Below are 17,239 nucleotides of genomic sequence, written 5' to 3' on the forward strand. Positions count from 1 at the left end.
GAATTTAACAATCAGCTAGCAGTGCACAAAACGTGCACGATGGCCGTGCGCTTAGATGCCGGGATTATCGCTCAAACGATCGCTCCGTGTAAAAGAGCCTTTATTCAGGGACCATGAAACTTTCACTCCATTATCAGGAGTATTGAAATAAAAACCACCTCTATGGTTTCCTTGTAGCATTGATTCGCTTTCCTCAAGTTGAAACTTTTTATAATTTGAAACACCGAATGGGACATTTCCTTGCCAACAGGTAGTATTTTGAAAAGCTAAAGTTTAACACTTAAACACAAGTTTGATTAAATAGTCACTTTATTTCTATCAGGGCAAAACCAACACACAAAGCAATTCACTGTCTTTACTTATCAAAATGTGTTCAAGGTAGAATTCCTTGTGAAGCAATTATCATATAAAGCAGCACCTCAGATAAAATCAGCATAGTATTATGTACTGTATAGAAGGTACAGTATTGTGTACATGTCCAGTTGTAAACCAAAAACACCAATGTATGACACTACAACTATTTGATCACAATGTGAGCGAGATACAAGAAGTCTAAAATACTTGGTGGAGAATTCACACAGCTTGTTCACAGATTATACATTGAGCATGTAGATACACGTAATACAAGCAGATCAAGAAAGTTTGTGTTCATAAATGTTTAAGGCTATGCCGTTAAGACAGGTTGATAGACAACATTCACAATATAATATAGGGATCGTGCACCATTTGAAGGCATACCAATCAAGCATTTGTCAAGGAAATTAGGTATAGATGCAAGTCACTTCATGGATGGATATAAGTGCCCCGAAGAGCGCTTGATACCGGACAGCACAGAAATGGATTTCCTTTCCCATACCAATAAAGATTTAGCTACAATATGGTTGACTGGTTCAGTGGCAAAGTGATGAAGATCGGGTAGGGATGTAAAACGATTTGTCAATGTGGTTTTCAGTGTAGTGTAGCCCTAACGGCGTTACAAAAGGGTAAATGGATCATTCTGCACGGTTATTAATATAGGAGGCTGAGAAAACAATAGAAGGCAGAACACATAAGATGAATTGGAGGATCTTGCAGTGTATTTCTAGATGTGTTCATTTATAAATTTAAATAGGCCATGCTTTGGAGAGAAGTCAGTAGAACACAATGTATTATATAAGCTGGTACCTTTACGATTTCCAGAACTATAAGGCTGTACGGTCAAAACCGCAGTGGGAATACCACACTTTCCTGATATTCACAACAAAAGCTGCAGCAAACACATGGTTTTCCCACAGAGGTCTTGACTACACCATGTGAATAAAGGCCAAGACACCCACATCCATTTGGCACAACTCAAATATTAAGGGGCCGCCCAGCTGTAAACTATTTAATGAGTATCCTAAGCTAAAGCAATCAATAGCAGATTGGCAGAGGTCCACCTAGCATCCGGCCAGTGCACTACTAAGAGGGCAAACCATGTGCAAGCAGCCAAACATGACTTACTTGTTGCCACTTTTACCACATAGCTTTCCACCACTTGGCAATAAGGTTGGGGGCTTTATAGCTTATATCCGTACTCTATGACAGGCAGCTTTCTTGAGCCCTTCCTCCTTACATGAACTATATCAGTACCAGCACACAAGTTTGGCAGCTACAGGCGTCGGGCAGTTCCAAGTAGACACAGACTGAAGACTTTCAACTCATTATATATGGAAGTAGGTCAGTAAACATTCCATAGAAAGCATCAGATTTAGTACAAGGTTTAGCAGGTCTCTCCAGTTCTAAAACTGCTAAACACACTACTGGACTTGAATGCTGAGTAGATCATCACACATGGTACTGGGGTTGAGATCTGCTAGAAACAGGCAGCTCTGAACCTCTACCTGATCGACTATTGATGGCCTACCCAGCGGCTAGGCCATCAATAGTACATAGCTGGGCAACCACTTTAATTACTGATTTAGTGTTGTGCCATTGGTTTAATTCCCATTTGCTTAACAAAGAAGTATCCAGTAATTGAGGGCTCTGAGAACCACCAATTTCCCATTGAGGAAACAGGAAGTGGTCAAAACTCATCAACTATATCAAATATTTTTCAACTCCTGGTCTCCAACACCCCCAACAAGAAGGGATTTGACTAGAGCAGATTTAACATCTGAGTCGGAACCTCCGGAGGGTCTGTCACAGATGTGGCTGAAAAAGCCAGGCAGCTGTGTGGAAAGCGGGCAGACACCATTATCGACTATGTGTTTGGTTCTGTCCAGAGAGAAATGCTTGGCCGCGGAGATTCCCCTTTCTTGCTCCCGAATGGAGCAGGTGATCGAAACCACCCTATATACTATGGAGAAAAGTTTTGCAGCAATTTCTAAGACACGGACAGGAATTACATCACCTGTGCAGTAATTTGGAAATCCTAAAAAGATGACCTGTTGGGGGACTTGAGAAATACTAGACTTATTTTTCTGATAACTATAACCTGCTGAAGATTGAACTTAGAATTGTGCCACAGCCAAAGATTGCACAGACAGCTAGAGAATTTCTACTGGGGAAATGGTTGCAAGTCAGTTTCAAAATCCAAATATGCTGCGTGCAAATTTATCGTGGATCTTCAGCCAGCATGGTCTGTGGGGCCGTACCCTTAAAGATTTTGGAATAGAATACTACAGAGAGATCTTCATTCATTGCAGCCAAAAAACGATTACAGTTTGAGTTTTAGTGTTCATACACACAGACACCAACCCTACAGAGTAAACCTGGCTTCTAGTTTTAATGTGCGGTGTTTGAAAGGAGTTAAAGTACAATCTTATTCAAGTCAATAGGATTTTTAATCCAAGGCTACAAGTGGAATGCTGCCGAGTGCTGAAAGCAAAGGCTTTCCCCAGCACATTTGGACAAGTCCACTTGTTTACTTTCCTTTGGTGCACCGGCATCTAAGGATGTTAATGAAAGCTTTAGTTGTCTGGCCTTCATGCTAGTGTGTAGAAGAATTAATGCAAAAAATAAGCTTGCAGCCATGTGAAAAAAGAACTGAAGCTATTCATCTCTCATGACGACAGTGCTAAATACATACAATGATACAATTCATTAGACATCAAACAAACTTCAATAAATACAACATAATCATGGCAGTACAAAGACAGCAAGTAAACAGCAAGTCAACTGACCCACTTTGTGGTAGGGTGATACAATAACATGTCAAGGGTACAGGAATCCTCCTCGCTCCTTTGCACTGCATTGTAGGCCCATCTTTTCCTAGAAAGCGCCATGGGTAACATCAAGAGGGGAAACCAAGTGCAAGCAGCCAAACCGGACCTATATGTTGCCACTTTTAAGATACAGCTTTCCACCACTTGGCAATGAGGTTGAGGGTTTTATAGCTTATATCAGGACTCTATGACAGGCAGCTTTCTTGGGCCTTTTTTCCCATACATAAACTAGATCAGTACCAGCAAACAAGTTTGGCAGCTCCAAGCGTTGGGCAGCTCCAAGTAGACATGATCTGGAGAATTTCTTACTCATAATTAAGTATATGGAACTGGGTCAGTAAACATTCCATAGAAAGCATTAGATTTAGTACAAGGTTTAGCAGGTCTCTCTAGTTCCAAATCTGCTAAACACATTGCTGGACTTGAATACGGAGATGATCACACACGGTACGGGCACTTGTTGTTCTTCATCAGTGACACAAACAGTACGCTTGATATAAACAGAACAATGAGAGTCACTATTTTGCCAAGTTGGGAACTTTGTGGCACATTGTTCGGCAAAATGTCCCAGAATGTCAGTAACACGGCAAACAATAGTTCTGATAATGAACCATTGGCAAGCTTGAGGTTAAAATCTACTTTTAATTCCAGACATGTACAAGTGCAGCCAATGGCCACAGGAACTCTTGGTTCTGTTCCAATCTGCTTTGGGAGTTCCAAAATATCTTCCATCCCATTTGTCAGAAAGAAAGAAAAAAAAAAAAAAAAAAAAGGCAGAGCACGCAGTGTTATTTTCTCCGGGAAAACAACCGACCCCATAACGGCACCCCCTATACATTAAAGGGTTCTGGTCAGACATCATTGGGGTCAGTCATGTGATGGACGTGTCAAGACTTTATTTTTGTTTTTCTGCTCCTATGATGGAACAGAAAAACTGAAGTCCTAACATGTGAACATAACTGGTTATTCTGGTAAAACTCCTTTAAGGTTATCCCCTATGGATAGGTGATAAGTTACTGATTAATTGGGGGCTTAAAGGGGTTGTACCGGAGCAACAAGTTATCCTCTATCCACACTGCCAATATCCCAGTCAATCTGGAGAATTGGACTCCTGTGTCCCGCTCTTCTGTCAATGCAGGGGCTGCTTTTTTCCAAGCGGTGACGTCACTCGGAAAGGAGTGCTGGCCGATTGCCACTCGGGTGTCTCAGCAGACCCATTAAAAGGGAATGGAGCAGCAACTACGCATGCTTGGCCAGCACTCCATTGACAGCGACGTCACTCCTGGGGAAGAAGCAACCCCCACAGTGACAGGAGAGCAAGGCACGGGAGTCCCGTTGTTGAGATCATTGGGGTCTTGGCAGTGTGGATAGGGGATGTTTCTATAGTAAGACATTCAAAGTACTTTTGTGATCTTCATTACAGATTAAAAAAGACTATAATGATGCACAGCCCTTATCCCTTGGGGTGGGGTCTATGTATATGGAAAGAGGTTTTCCTAATGGACAACACCTTTCGTCACTGTATAAAGTTATGCATCTCTATAAAATATATTTTGTATTGCATTCAAAAATCGCATTGCTGTCAGTGAATGAGAACACTATGACATCCAAATGCTGTAAAAGGTAGTCGCAGAAAGAAGTGGATGCGATTCTTGTTTAGAAGACTACTTGTGAGCTAAACAGCCTGCAATTTAGACCCGATGTATTAAAGCAAACCGACATTCAGGACAGCCGATGACGTAGTCAATTCATAGATAATAGTCATCACTTCGCCGACAGCATGTAAACCGTAATCTTCCCATTCACTGACTGCAAACACTTCTAGAAAAACTAAGAAAATACAACATATATTCTAAAGCTGCATAACGTATTACCCAAAACCAACATTTAATAGTTTCTACCCTTTTATGTTAATTATGTGTAATACGTTGACTCAAAAGACTGCAATACGCAAAAGATGGTTAAAGTGAGGCTACTAAGTGTGAAAACACTGAAATAGGTTTTTAGCTGGACTTTAATACAAGCAAAAGTTAAATACTGCATGTGTCACATTCTAAGGTTGTCCATACCCATCAAGTAAGTTGCAAGGGGGTAGCCCAATCCACCTGTCTTCGCCCTATCCGTATGGATGAGTAAGCAGATGCCGGATCTCTTCGGTAGGAGCACCATGTTTGAGTCATGAAAAGTGATAATATCTATGTTTTATGGACATTCTGTTTATATTACTGATGTAGTAACCAACAGGAAAGAGACACCGTACTTCTCTACACTCCCTAAGCTTTATAGATTGTCACAGTTTAATACACTTGACAAGGACAACACGACTGTCCCTGCAGATTGTTTCAGTCAAACGGACAACATTTAGGAATAACTAGCATAAAAAGAAAAAAAACACACCAATATCACAGGAGTTCCGATTGTTCCTGTCCCAGCGTCGGCACTTCATTCCAGCTAAGTAGTGTAACTTGATGCAGCATGTGTTCGCAGTTATTACGCTGATACGGCGATATAAAGGCTCATCTAGTGCAAGTATGACATTGTACAGCAGCCGGTTGGACCAAGCAAAATGCACATAGTAAAATAAAAAACATTTCCTGAATGTATGGGAAAAATGGAAAGGTCCAATTAAAAAAAAAAAAGTATATCCTAATGCTTAAACACGAACATGCAGCCGCCTTATGTCAAGGGCTACTTCAAGGTTACACAAAATGCAGTAAAAAGGTGAAATTCTGTGATCACGCAATGGGTGCTATGGTTATATCATCATAATAGTATCAGTTAAAACATGCAACGCGGCAAAATAACATGTAACATCTGCTCGGTTTATAAATAGTTACTTATAGGTAAAAAGCTCAAGGACTTGGCCATGAAATACTGATTCTGGTCATGGGTGTTTTAGTGGACCCCTTCAGACCAAAAATTGTCAGAATAGGGAATGCAATGGGAGGATATGATGCGTGCAACTGCACAATAAGGTAACCTGTGAAGATTGAAGTTTTACTGCTTTCTGACCCAAGAACAAAGAAGAAAAAGGACAAATGGGCTTCATCGTTTTGCTTATTCTGTAACCTGGGTTCAGACATGTGAGGTAGCTTCCACCAATTCTATTGAGCGTAGCAGCATTGTTACACTTCCCCGAAGTTGGTATGCCCAGTTTCCTTGGCGTGATCCCTTGCTGCCGACTGTCCCGTTAATCCTTTTTGGCAAACCATACAGCGAAGGGCAAATCTGTTGACATCTGTAAACTGTCGCTTCCGCCTTGCGTCATCGGCCAGCTCTAAAGCCTGCACCAAGGCCTCGTCATCAGAGGTGGGAAATATGGTCATAGGTGGCATATCAGAATCTGGAAACTGCCGCTGTAAGGGGTCGTAGTGAATGCCATCATAAATCAGCAAAACTCTTCGACTGTAGCCAGCATCTTCCCCAAAGCGGTCAATCCGCACCGTCTGGGTGTCCACGACGCAGATCTCACACTGGTAGAACTTAGAAAGTATTGACACTTCTATGGCTCCTCCCCAGGTGTCTTCTCTACGGATCCAGCCACAATACTCTTCATTGCTTTTACCCAGAACCGCTTCACTGTAACTCGTCGGATCACTGGCAACAATCTCCGCTATTAAACTACGCATTTCTGGTGCGCAGGCCGGGTCATACACGCCACCTTCCACCACGTAATACACACTAGTAAAGAGACAAGAGTTGTCGGCCGGCACTACTCTTCGTACAATCTGCGGACTTTTAGATATGGTTCGGTCGTTGATACTATGTATTGAGGCAGGTGTAGGTTTACTTTTATCTTCCTCCACGATAAGAGTGTCACCTGTTAGAGATAGAAAGGAAACATGAAGCCTGGAAGAACCACAGTAAGGTCGTCACACCTCGTATCATCATCTACAGGTTCAAAATGTTACACTTCTAAAGGGCATGCATTACGTCTTCTGGATTGTGTGTCAGAGGACACGGTTCTGAGCCAGCTGTATTCTAGCATAGCATCGTATAATCTATAAAATGGTTTATGCCATATTATAGAAGAGCTAGTGCGGTCATAATATGCTGCTCTTATACAACAGATGGCAGCATAGTCTCAGGGCAGATCCGCCTTACGAGGACCCAGTCTAAGGTGGCTTTACAGATTACATGAACATCAGCAGAACCCAACCATTGTGTCCTGACTGGCCCAACGTGTGGGGGGGGACTCCCGACTCTCCCCCAGGAAAGAAACCCCTTCCCCAGAATTTCCACTAATGTTTTGGGGTTTTGTTTTTTGCAGTGTTCATCACTCCATAAAAATAACATGATCACTTTCTTATCTGGATCAGATACCAAGTTTAGAGATTTTTTTTGTTTTACTACATAATAAAAGCATTTAAAAAAACAAACAATTGACTCTGCATGGCCGCACTTTAAAGGCCCATTTACATGCAATGATTATCAGTCAAAAATTGTTCAAATGAGCGAAAGTAAGCGATAATCATTACGTCTAAATGCGCGGCCATCATGCACGATTCATTCATTTGTCGTTTATCGCTGAGTTTCAGCCTGCAGAATAATAGTCGTTAGTTCGTTCGCTTGTGGTTAGGTTTAAACGGCGTTCAGTCTTTCAGAAGACTTGCAGGGAGGGGCGATTGTTTGCCCGGCTAAATACAATGACTCATGTGGCAGAAGACAATGGCTTTTTCTTTGCACTAATTGAAAACCTCCCAGCCAGAGATTCCTCGCATAAACACCCACTTAAGCAAACATATACAGTGTTTACATAGCTAACACTGGAAATGGCCAGGATTTCGAATAATTATCTTCATGTGTAAAAACGCTCAGTATTTCAAAGCAAAAACGTTAAGTGGTTCGTTCAAACGACAATCGTTGTGTGTAAGTGGGGCTTAAGACCCGTAGCATTTTTTATAATTTTCCAGGCATCGGAGCTACGTGAGGTTTAATTTTTTTTGCAGGAAGTTTAGTTTTATTGCTATCGTTTTGGGGTACATGTGACTATGATTGCTTTTTATTGGGAGTTGAACAAAAGAAAAATAGCAATTCTGGGGTTACTGCTTGAAATTACTTTTACCACGTTCACCCTGTGCGATAAATAAAAATATTTTCATTGTCTGGGTCATTCCGAATGCGGTAGTACCTATTCTGCATTACAAAACGTTTTATGCATTTACAAAAGGGAAAAAAATGCATGCTTTTTTAAACTGGATTACTTTCTTCTTTAACCCTTTCCAATCCAATTTGTATCCTTGTTTTCCTAGGGGGCTTACTCTTTTTCTGCCGTTATACAACAGCGCTGTATGCTGGCTAAAGCCAGTACTGCATGAGGTGACACGTTGGATAGGCTCCGACAGCAGAGAGGCTGGCAATATACAGTAAGAGAACCCCAACGTACGTCTTCCACCATCGGAGCTGTACAGCCTTACATCATAATGTCTTCAGAGGTCAGACAGTGGATGGGAAAGGGTTAAATTAAACTTTCTTGAACTTATTTTGACGTTAACTCTTAGTCGCTCAAGAGTACTTGAAGAAGTAGTATTTTGATCGTTAGCAAAGTACACTGCATTACTTATGTAATGCATCCTACTAAGCCTAATAGACTATGCTGAAGGAGGGGCCTCAAAGGGCAAGCTGCTTGGCATGCATGGAGGCCTTTGTCAGACTTCCAGTTGCCATGGGAACCCATTAGTACTCTGTAATCAAACTACCCAAAGTGCATGAACCAAAACTTCTGACATCAGTGTGACATGTCAAAAATGTTTATAATTGATCTAGGATGCTCTGAGTTTGGCTCAGTAAGCCTTATCGTCAGGTCACTCACCAGTATTATACTTGTGTGAGCCTGGCCTTATGTGGACATCCTGCACCTTGAAAATGCCCCATCTCTGGGGAAGGAAGATTCGGCAGGACTCATTAAGGGCAGGATTATACTAGCATATGGTAAAACACTGCGAATAAAACAGCATTTTACTGGCGAGAGGAGCTGCGATCACCGCGATTGTGATTGCGTATGGCTGCGCACGGCTTACTTTTTTTTTTTTTTTTATTTCTTTTTAATTTGCATTGTTTCCTAGCAATACGCACCCATAAAGAACAATAGGGTTATATCGCATGCAATACATCGTAAAATAGGACATGCTGTTTTTTGGGGGGTTTTTATGCGCGTATTATACGCAAGTGTGAATGGATCAATGACAATCAATGTACTTTCACTGACTCCATATTATGTGCGTGTACATTGCTCAGTTAATACACAATGATATTACGCTGGTGTAAGCCCGGCCTAAGTTTTACAACTCTGATAATAGACCTGCCCCAGGATTACTTCCCGGTAAGACATTGGTAGACCTACTACAGGGCGGCATAACATGTTAGGGAAAATTGTGGCAGACTCTCACTGGGGTGTCATTTGTGAATGCAGGATGCTGTAAATCGGAGTTGTATTCCAATGACTGCTCTTACAAGGCAAGTGCGGACAATCGCGTCACAGCCCAACGCGTCATTCACTGTACTGCGCATCCGCACCAGCCGAGACGAGAGTATGGGGTCTCTGGGGGGCGCCAGGTCTGATTCCACTGCGAGGGCAGGAGGCCTAAGACTGTAGTAATGATGGGATGTCAATGCTATAATAATACTGAGCCCTAGCCTAAATGCCCCATTCACAGGGGATGAGCTGTGGGGGAAATCGATGCCCGACACTCATCCCAGTGTACAGGAGTGAGTACCGCTGCCGGCATGGAGGCGGAGCGGCTCGGCAGCGTTCTCCACCCGCCGCCTCAATTCACAGTAATTAGACAGTCGTTCAGAAGTGACAACTGCTTTTTACAGGGGCCGCCATGTCATTCAGCTTTCTGTATGTGTTTACACCTGACAATTATCACTTTTCTAAACGGTAATGGTCCCATGCAGATAGGCCATAAGTCTTTCATGCCCTTTACTATACAACTAGCCAGTGTGCAATAAAGGGATTCCCCACCTAGAAGAACCCACTTTCTTCAAGTAGCTCCCTTTATGATGAGATCGCAGGGAGCCGTTCGGGTGGCATATATTGTATTTCAGCCGCACTTCAGTAGCGGGGAGCGATTCTGTGCTGCTGCTTATTTAACGGGCCGCCCACTCGTGCAGATGTCCAAAGGGGGGGGGGGGGTGTACCCAACAACCAATCAGGTCGCTGGAATCGCTCACCGCTACTGAAGTGCGGCTGAAATACAAAATATGAGGGAGCCTTTTGAAAGGCCTCAGGGCTGTCATAGTGGAATGCCCTTGGGGTGGCTTGATAGAATGCCTATCCGATCACAGTATGATGTAATGTTATGGCATTACATCATACTGCAGGAGTCATCCAGGCATCACAAGCACTTCTCCCCTCACGTTTTACTAATTATTAAAAAAATAAAAGGTAGTAAAAAGTTTAAACCAATATATCCCTTTTGCCAGATTAATAGACTAACTAATAAAACAAAAATACATATTTGGTATTGCTGCGTCTGTAAAAGTCTGATCTATCAAAGTAATGCATTATTTACCCTGCATGGTGAATGTCGTTATAAAAAATAAAAAACAAACAAAAAAAACTGAATTGTGCTATTTTTTTTGGTCACCCAGTCTCCAAGAAATGTAGTAACAAAAAAACGATCAAAAAGTCGACTCTACTTCAGAATGGTACCAACGAAAACTACAGAATGCAGCGCACAAAATGAGCCCTCGCACAACTATGCAGACGAAAAAGAAAACGTTATGGTGGTTAGAAGATGGCAGCAGAAAATAATTTAAAAAAATTAAATATCTTTGAAAATAAATAAAAGTAGTACAGCAAAAAAAGCAAACAAACAAAAAAAAAAAACAACTATATAAGGCCGCCTGCAGACAGCTGGGTCGGATCTGGCAGCGAGAATTCTCCCGCGGGATCCGACCGCCTGCAGAAAGCAGCGCGTACTCACCGGCGCATGCGCAGACCGGAGCCCGCGGCCGGTGAGTGACGTCTCGCACAGAAATAGAACATGCCGCGCTTTGCCATGCGAGATTTCGCGCGGCCACCTGCATAGGGTTGCGTTTGTTAACGCAATTCTATGGCAGCTTCCAGGGACGGAAATCCCGTCTGCAGGCGGCCTAAATTTGGTATCTTAGTAATCATACTGACCCATAGAATCAAGGTGTGTCATTTTGGTTGAATTGTGTACGTTGTAAAAACAAGATGCACTGAAAGATGGCGGCATTTCATTTTTTCCATTTCCCTCTACTTAGAATTTTTAAAACGTTTTTCTGTACAAAAATACAACTTGCCCCAGAAAAAACACCTGGCCTTCAGACAGTGACGAATGAATAAAAGTTATAATTCTGTGATGCAGGAAGACATCGCTCACGTGTATGACCCCATTCAAAGGAAGGGCGTTCATATTCGTGCATCTCTTACGCACAAATCTCATGCAAGACTCGCTGTACGAGGGCTTGTTTTTGTGGGACGAGTTGTATTTTTTAATCGTACTATTTAATGTACCATATAATGTGCTGAAAAAGTTTTAGAAAATTCGAAATGGAGTGAAATAAAAAACGACATTCCACCATCTTTCGGTGCGTCTTGTTTCCACGGCGCACAAACAAAAATGACATAACTTTATTCTATGGGTTAGTATTTAGAGATGAGCGAGCACCAAAATGCTCGAGTGCTCGTTACTCGAGTCGAACTTTCAGTGATGCTCGAGAGTTCGTTTCGAGTAACGTACCCCATTGAAGTCAATGGGCGACTCGAGCATTTTTGTATATGACTGGTGCTCCGCTAAGGTTTTCATTTGTGAAAATCTTAGCAAATAACCAAACTCATGTAAAAAACACAGAAATGGATAGGGCAGGCGAGGAGCAACATGCAGGGCTGCATTTCGGGCTCCGAGGTCTCACTATTAAGCCACAATAGTGGCCTGATCCTGACACAAGGGCAGGCACAGATCTATGAGAAGTACATCCACTGCTCGTTTGATAAGGGGCCACAATACAGAGAGGAGTATGCCCATCTGGGACACGTCTGCCACACTGGAAGTCTATGCCATACATGGTCTCCACCCTCCGTCACCCTGCAGACTGCTCTACATTGTTTCAGCAGCCGGCATCCACTACAATCAGCTGTTTCCCTACCCCTATGACGCCTGTCTGGTGGGGCACCAGCGAGTCCGAGACCCCCATTCTACCAATATAGGGGGTCCCAGAGATGGCCATACAGCACCCCATCGGTACCCGACTGCCCCCACTACCTGCCATTGCTCTTCTAACCTGCGACCAGAAGCAAACACATCCGAGGGCAGGTGGTTGGGGTAACTTTCTGTTTGATGGAAGTCCGACCACCAATGTACCCCCAAGTGAGCGCCTCCCCCAGGCCAATCAATGGGACTGCTTGCCGTGTGATGCGAGGGCGATACAACACTGTTCCCCGCAGATGATCGCAGTCTCACAGAAGCGATGCCATTTTTAATCAAGAACACACTAGCGTGATATCGCCCCTGGTTTCTCGGCCTGATATCGTGCCCGCCGTGTGACTGTAGTGTAAACCCCGGCACACCCTTCACCGTATAAACAAATCCCATATGGAAGAAAACCCGCAGAGCGCGGCAGGAGATCCACGTTCTCGCACAACCACAACGCTGAGGAGACTCCGGTGCAAAAACGAAGGACGCAGCGACAGAGCGTGACACATCGCTGCCCAGTCTGACTAGGTATCCGCGGCCGCTGTCTGCAGATACCGCACTCCCAGCTCCAGAAGGGTCAGCGCGTCCGTCACCTGTCTGCCGCTGCAGAGTCACATGACCAGCGGTGCTGAGCGGAGCGCCGTATCTTCTCACATCAGCTGCGGATACGCGGTTTAAATTTGGTACCGCGGAGGCGGATTTTGACTCCATTCTGGATGCGGGCATTCCACCAGGTGTGAAAGGCCCCTACAAGGCGGGTAGTGCGGCACACACAGCGCCCCCTGCAGCCCGCAGACCCCTGGCGGGTAGTGCAGCACACACAGCGCCCCCTGTAGCCCGCAGACCCCCGGCGGGTAGTGCGGCATACACAGCGCCCCCTGCAGCCCGCACCCCTCAGGCTCTCCTCACCAGACTTGATAGGCAGATCTCGCAGCGCGGCCTCCCCGTCGCTGAGGTCCAGGCTGGCTGGCGGGAAGCCCACCATGACCCGCTGTGTGGGCCCCGAGATGCCGGTGAGCCCCGCTATCCGCTCCTGTAGCTCCCGCACGGAGGACAGGTCGGTCAGGCCCTGCAGCAGCTGGGTGCCCTCCCGGGTCTTACAGCGGAGCCGCAGCATCACCTCAGCGAGCCGCACAACAATGGCGGCCGACGCGCGGGAGTCTCGCGAGATCACAGCGGCGGCTAGGTTTACCTGCGGACGGGCCGCCATTTGTAACGGAAGTCAGCGGAGTGTGGGGGAGAAAGAACAGAGGGGGTCAAAACAGATGGGGACCGGGAGGACAGTACAGAGGGGGCTGCAGGGGATATAACAGCGGGGGCAGAACCCTGGAGGCCAAAACAGAGGGGGCTGCAGGGGACAGAACAGAGGGGGACTGCTTGGGACATTACAGAGGGGGCTGCAGGGGACAGAACAGAGGGGGTTCGCAGGAGGCAGAACAGAGGGGGCTGCAGAGGAAAGAACAGGGGTGGGAGGGGGGACAGAGCTCCTGGAGGCCAGAACAGAGTGGGCCACAGGGGACATAACAGCAGGGGCCAGAACAGAGGGGAAGGGGGACAAGAACCCCTGGAGGCCAGAACAGAGGGGGGGCTGCGGGGGACAGAACAGAGGGTGGGCCGGGGACAGAACCCCGGGAGGCCAGAACAGAGGGGGTCGTGGGGGTCAGAACAGAGGGGGGCCGGTTGGGACAGTACAGAGGGGGCTGCAGGAGACAGAACAGAGGGTGGCCACGGGGGACAGAACCCCACCCCCGTAGGCCAGAACAGAGGGGGTTGCAGGAAACATAAGAGGGGGGCTGCAGGGGACAGAACAAAGGAGGTCGCGGGGGCCGGGGGACAGTACAAAGGGGGCTGCAGGGGTCAGAACAGAGGGGGTCCACAGGGGCCAGAACAGAGGGGGCTTCAAAGGAAAGAACAGGGGGGGAGAGACAGAACCCCCGGAGGCCAGAACAGAGGGGGCTGCAGGGGACATAACATCGGGGACCAGAACAGAGAGGAGGGTGGAACAGAACCCATGGAGGCCAAAACAGAGGGAGATTGCGAGGGACAGAACAGAGGGGGGCCACGGGGGACAGAACAAATGAGGTCGCGGGAGCCAGTACAGAGGGGGCTGCAGGGGCAAGAACAGAGGGGGGCCGCGGGGGACAGAACAAGGGGGGCTGCGGGGGACAGAACAGAAGGGGGCCGCGGGGGACAGGACAGAAGGGATACACGGCGGCCAGAACAGAGGGGGCTGCAAAGGAAAGAACAGAGGGGGGGGGGGGAAACAGAACCCATGGAGGCCAGAACAGAGGGAGGTTGCGAGGGACAGAACAGAGGGGGGCCACGGGGGACAGAACAAAGGAGGTCGCGGGAGCCAGTACAGAGGGGCTGCAGGAGCAAGAACAGGGGAGGCCGCGGGAAACAGAACAGAGGAGGTTGTGGGGTCAGAACAGAAGGGGCCGCGGGGGACAGAACAGAGGGGGGCTATGAATCAGCCCACAGGCACTGTGAAGGATTTCTGCCATCTCCCTTATTTGCATATTACCCAGAGGAGCATGCATGGCCATTTGAGTCTCCTCACTTAGTTTATGATATATAGTTACTCTCCCTAAGGAGAAAAGATAGCATTTCTGACCCCCCCATCCCAGGCCTTTCACTAGCAAAGCCAGACTCCTACTGTACACTGATGAAGGGCAATAACCCGGAAACAGCTGTCTGTACATGGAGTCTGGCTTTGCTTTTAATTCTCAGTCATTGTTACAAGGCTTGTGTAAAAAGTCTGACTTGACTTGAGGGAATGCTGCCTTAGGCCTTCCTCACACAGGGAGTTTGCAGAAATGCAGCGCTTTTCAATCCTGCGTTCACTGCCAATTCCGCCTGGTTTCAGCAGCGCTGGCATAAATTATGAAATCGTAACTAAGCTAAAAACACAACCAAGGATGCTGAAAAGAAAAAAAAAAAAAAGTGATACCTAATCGCTGCAGTTCGGCTCGCTGCCGCTGATTCGGGCTTCCCCTGCACTCCCAAGTCTATTGCCGTAGGCCAGGTTTGAGAGCCCCGCCTCAAGCAATAGAGTGCTGTGATTGGTTGTCGGCGCGCTCGATGCCCAATCACAGCCCTTCATTGACTGTCTCAGCCAATCAGAGCTTGCCGTCATTTAATGTTGTTTTTTATTTTGCAACATTTTGAAAATGCTTTTTTGGCACTTTTGAAATCCTAGAGAAACCTAAAGAAAAACCCCACCTGCCTACAACGTGCCCTGTTTTAAAAATAACACCAGTGACTCCGGAAGTGCAAGAAAAACGCCAAAAAATAAAACACTGTGTAGAGACTTTTCAGTATTTTGCTATAGACTTTAAAGGGTAACTAACATTTTAACTTCTGTCTGACTCTGGTCCAATGCACACGGGCGTATTTGCATTGCGGAATCCGGAGCACGCGTCCGCCTCCTGGATTCCTTAGCAAATACTGCTTATAAACATGCTATTGAAAATCACTTTTCCATGTCGACAAGCGGAAATCAATTGCGATTTTCGACCCAAGGAGGGAAAATCGCAGCATGTTCTATTTCAGTGCGGGCGGCTTTCATTGAAGTCAAAAGAAGCTGTCTGATCCGCTGCCCGTCCGCAGCTGTATCCACATCATTGCCTAGTGTCAGCATGGCATAATCTGTACCGCGCATGTGTGCCGGTCGGTACATCCGCAGCACAGTTAAGACAGCGGACAGGTACGCAGGGGTCACAGGCGTACTCTGCTGTGGGATCCCGCATGTGATATCCGACTTGGTCATGTGCATTTGGCCTATGTCTTAGGACTCCTTCACATGACTGTTGGTACAGCGTATTCTGTGTGGGTTTTGAGCACGGAATACAATGTACCAATCTACCATAGGTTCCCATGCTGCAAAAAAAAAGATCACAGTATGTTCTGTTTTGGCACATATTACGTACGCATAGACGCCAAATTAGTATATTGCAATCAACGGTAATATTGTGTACTTGCTGCGTGCCATGCAACTGTCACATGCGAGCGGCACACAACAAATTCTGCTCCTGTCCAGCCAGCAACAGTGACATGCCATTCCTTTTGATCACTGCGGTCCGGGTGTTAAGATGCACGACCATTGCTAAATTGATGGGGTAGAATTGGTCAGCTGAGCTCCGTGTCTCTTAGTTTCCGATCCCTCTGTCTGCTGTCCTTGGAGCGGGTACAGTGTGGATTTCTAGACGGCTGAAGAAGACTCCGTCCGCTCTCTGAGGATAGCTGAGCAGTCAGTAAGAAGTGAAAGGGCGCAGCGCTCACAATAAGAACAAAAGCCAGAATCACTTTGGGTCCAGTTGATCCTCTTCAGGTGCGTTCACACGAGCAAGGTTCTCCCAATAGCAATATGGACAAAACTCGGACGTGAAAATGACATGTTGATTTCACTGTTTTTTCACATTAGCGATTTTTCTCTCGCAGCAATGCTGCAATATTGAAAAATCATTGCATGTCCTATTTTAAGGAGATTATTCGCATGCAATCTTGCATTATTTACTATAGAATCTTTTTTTTAAAATTGCATCACACTGGCGAGCGCGATATTGCAATTTTGAAAATCACGGCAATATTGCAATTTTGTTAATGTGATGTTTGAGCACCAGCGATGCTTTCCCCTTGAAAACCATCATACATTGCTGCTGCCAGTGATTTTCTCAATAGGTGTTGCTAATGTTAAAAATGCATCTCACGAAAATCGTAAGTTCGTGTGATGCGATAAATCGGAGGTTCCATACGGAAGCATGGGCGAGGGAAAAAACGCAGAAAGATAGGGCAGACAGCGATTTCTAAATCTCGCAACATTGCAGGACAGGAAACATCACAGATGGGAATGAAGTCATGTAAAACATGGTTTTCATAATTCTGCGT

At 45.8% G+C, this 17,239-nt stretch overlaps 1 protein-coding gene across 1 annotated transcript; it reads right to left on the reverse strand.

Annotated features, from left to right (window-relative positions):
- Positions 1–291: 291 nt before the first annotated feature.
- Positions 292–13,512, reverse strand: YOD1 (YOD1 deubiquitinase). Its single transcript, XM_066600209.1, has 2 exons — positions 13,262–13,512; positions 292–7,005 (listed from the first exon to the last, which is right to left on the reverse strand). Exons 1-2 carry the CDS (start codon positions 13,467–13,469, stop codon positions 6,311–6,313), a joined length of 903 nt encoding a protein of 300 aa, XP_066456306.1. The 5' UTR covers positions 13,470–13,512; the 3' UTR covers positions 292–6,310.
- Between the last annotated feature and the right edge of the window lie 3,727 nt (positions 13,513–17,239).

The sequence above is a fragment of the Eleutherodactylus coqui genome, chromosome 4 (assembly GCF_035609145.1).
Source record: "Eleutherodactylus coqui strain aEleCoq1 chromosome 4, aEleCoq1.hap1, whole genome shotgun sequence".
Taxonomy (NCBI): Eukaryota; Metazoa; Chordata; class Amphibia; order Anura; family Eleutherodactylidae; genus Eleutherodactylus; species Eleutherodactylus coqui.

Excerpts from the sequence above, each read along its gene's own strand:
- YOD1 (XM_066600209.1), bottom strand. The coding sequence starts at position 13,469 with ATGCTGCGGCTCCGCTGTAAGACCCGGGAGGGCACCCAGCTGCTGCAG. Across the intron at positions 7,006-13,261 it reads AGATCTGCCTATCAAGTCTG|GTGACACTCTTATCGTGGAG; the intron begins GTGAGGAGAGCC and ends TATCTCTAACAG.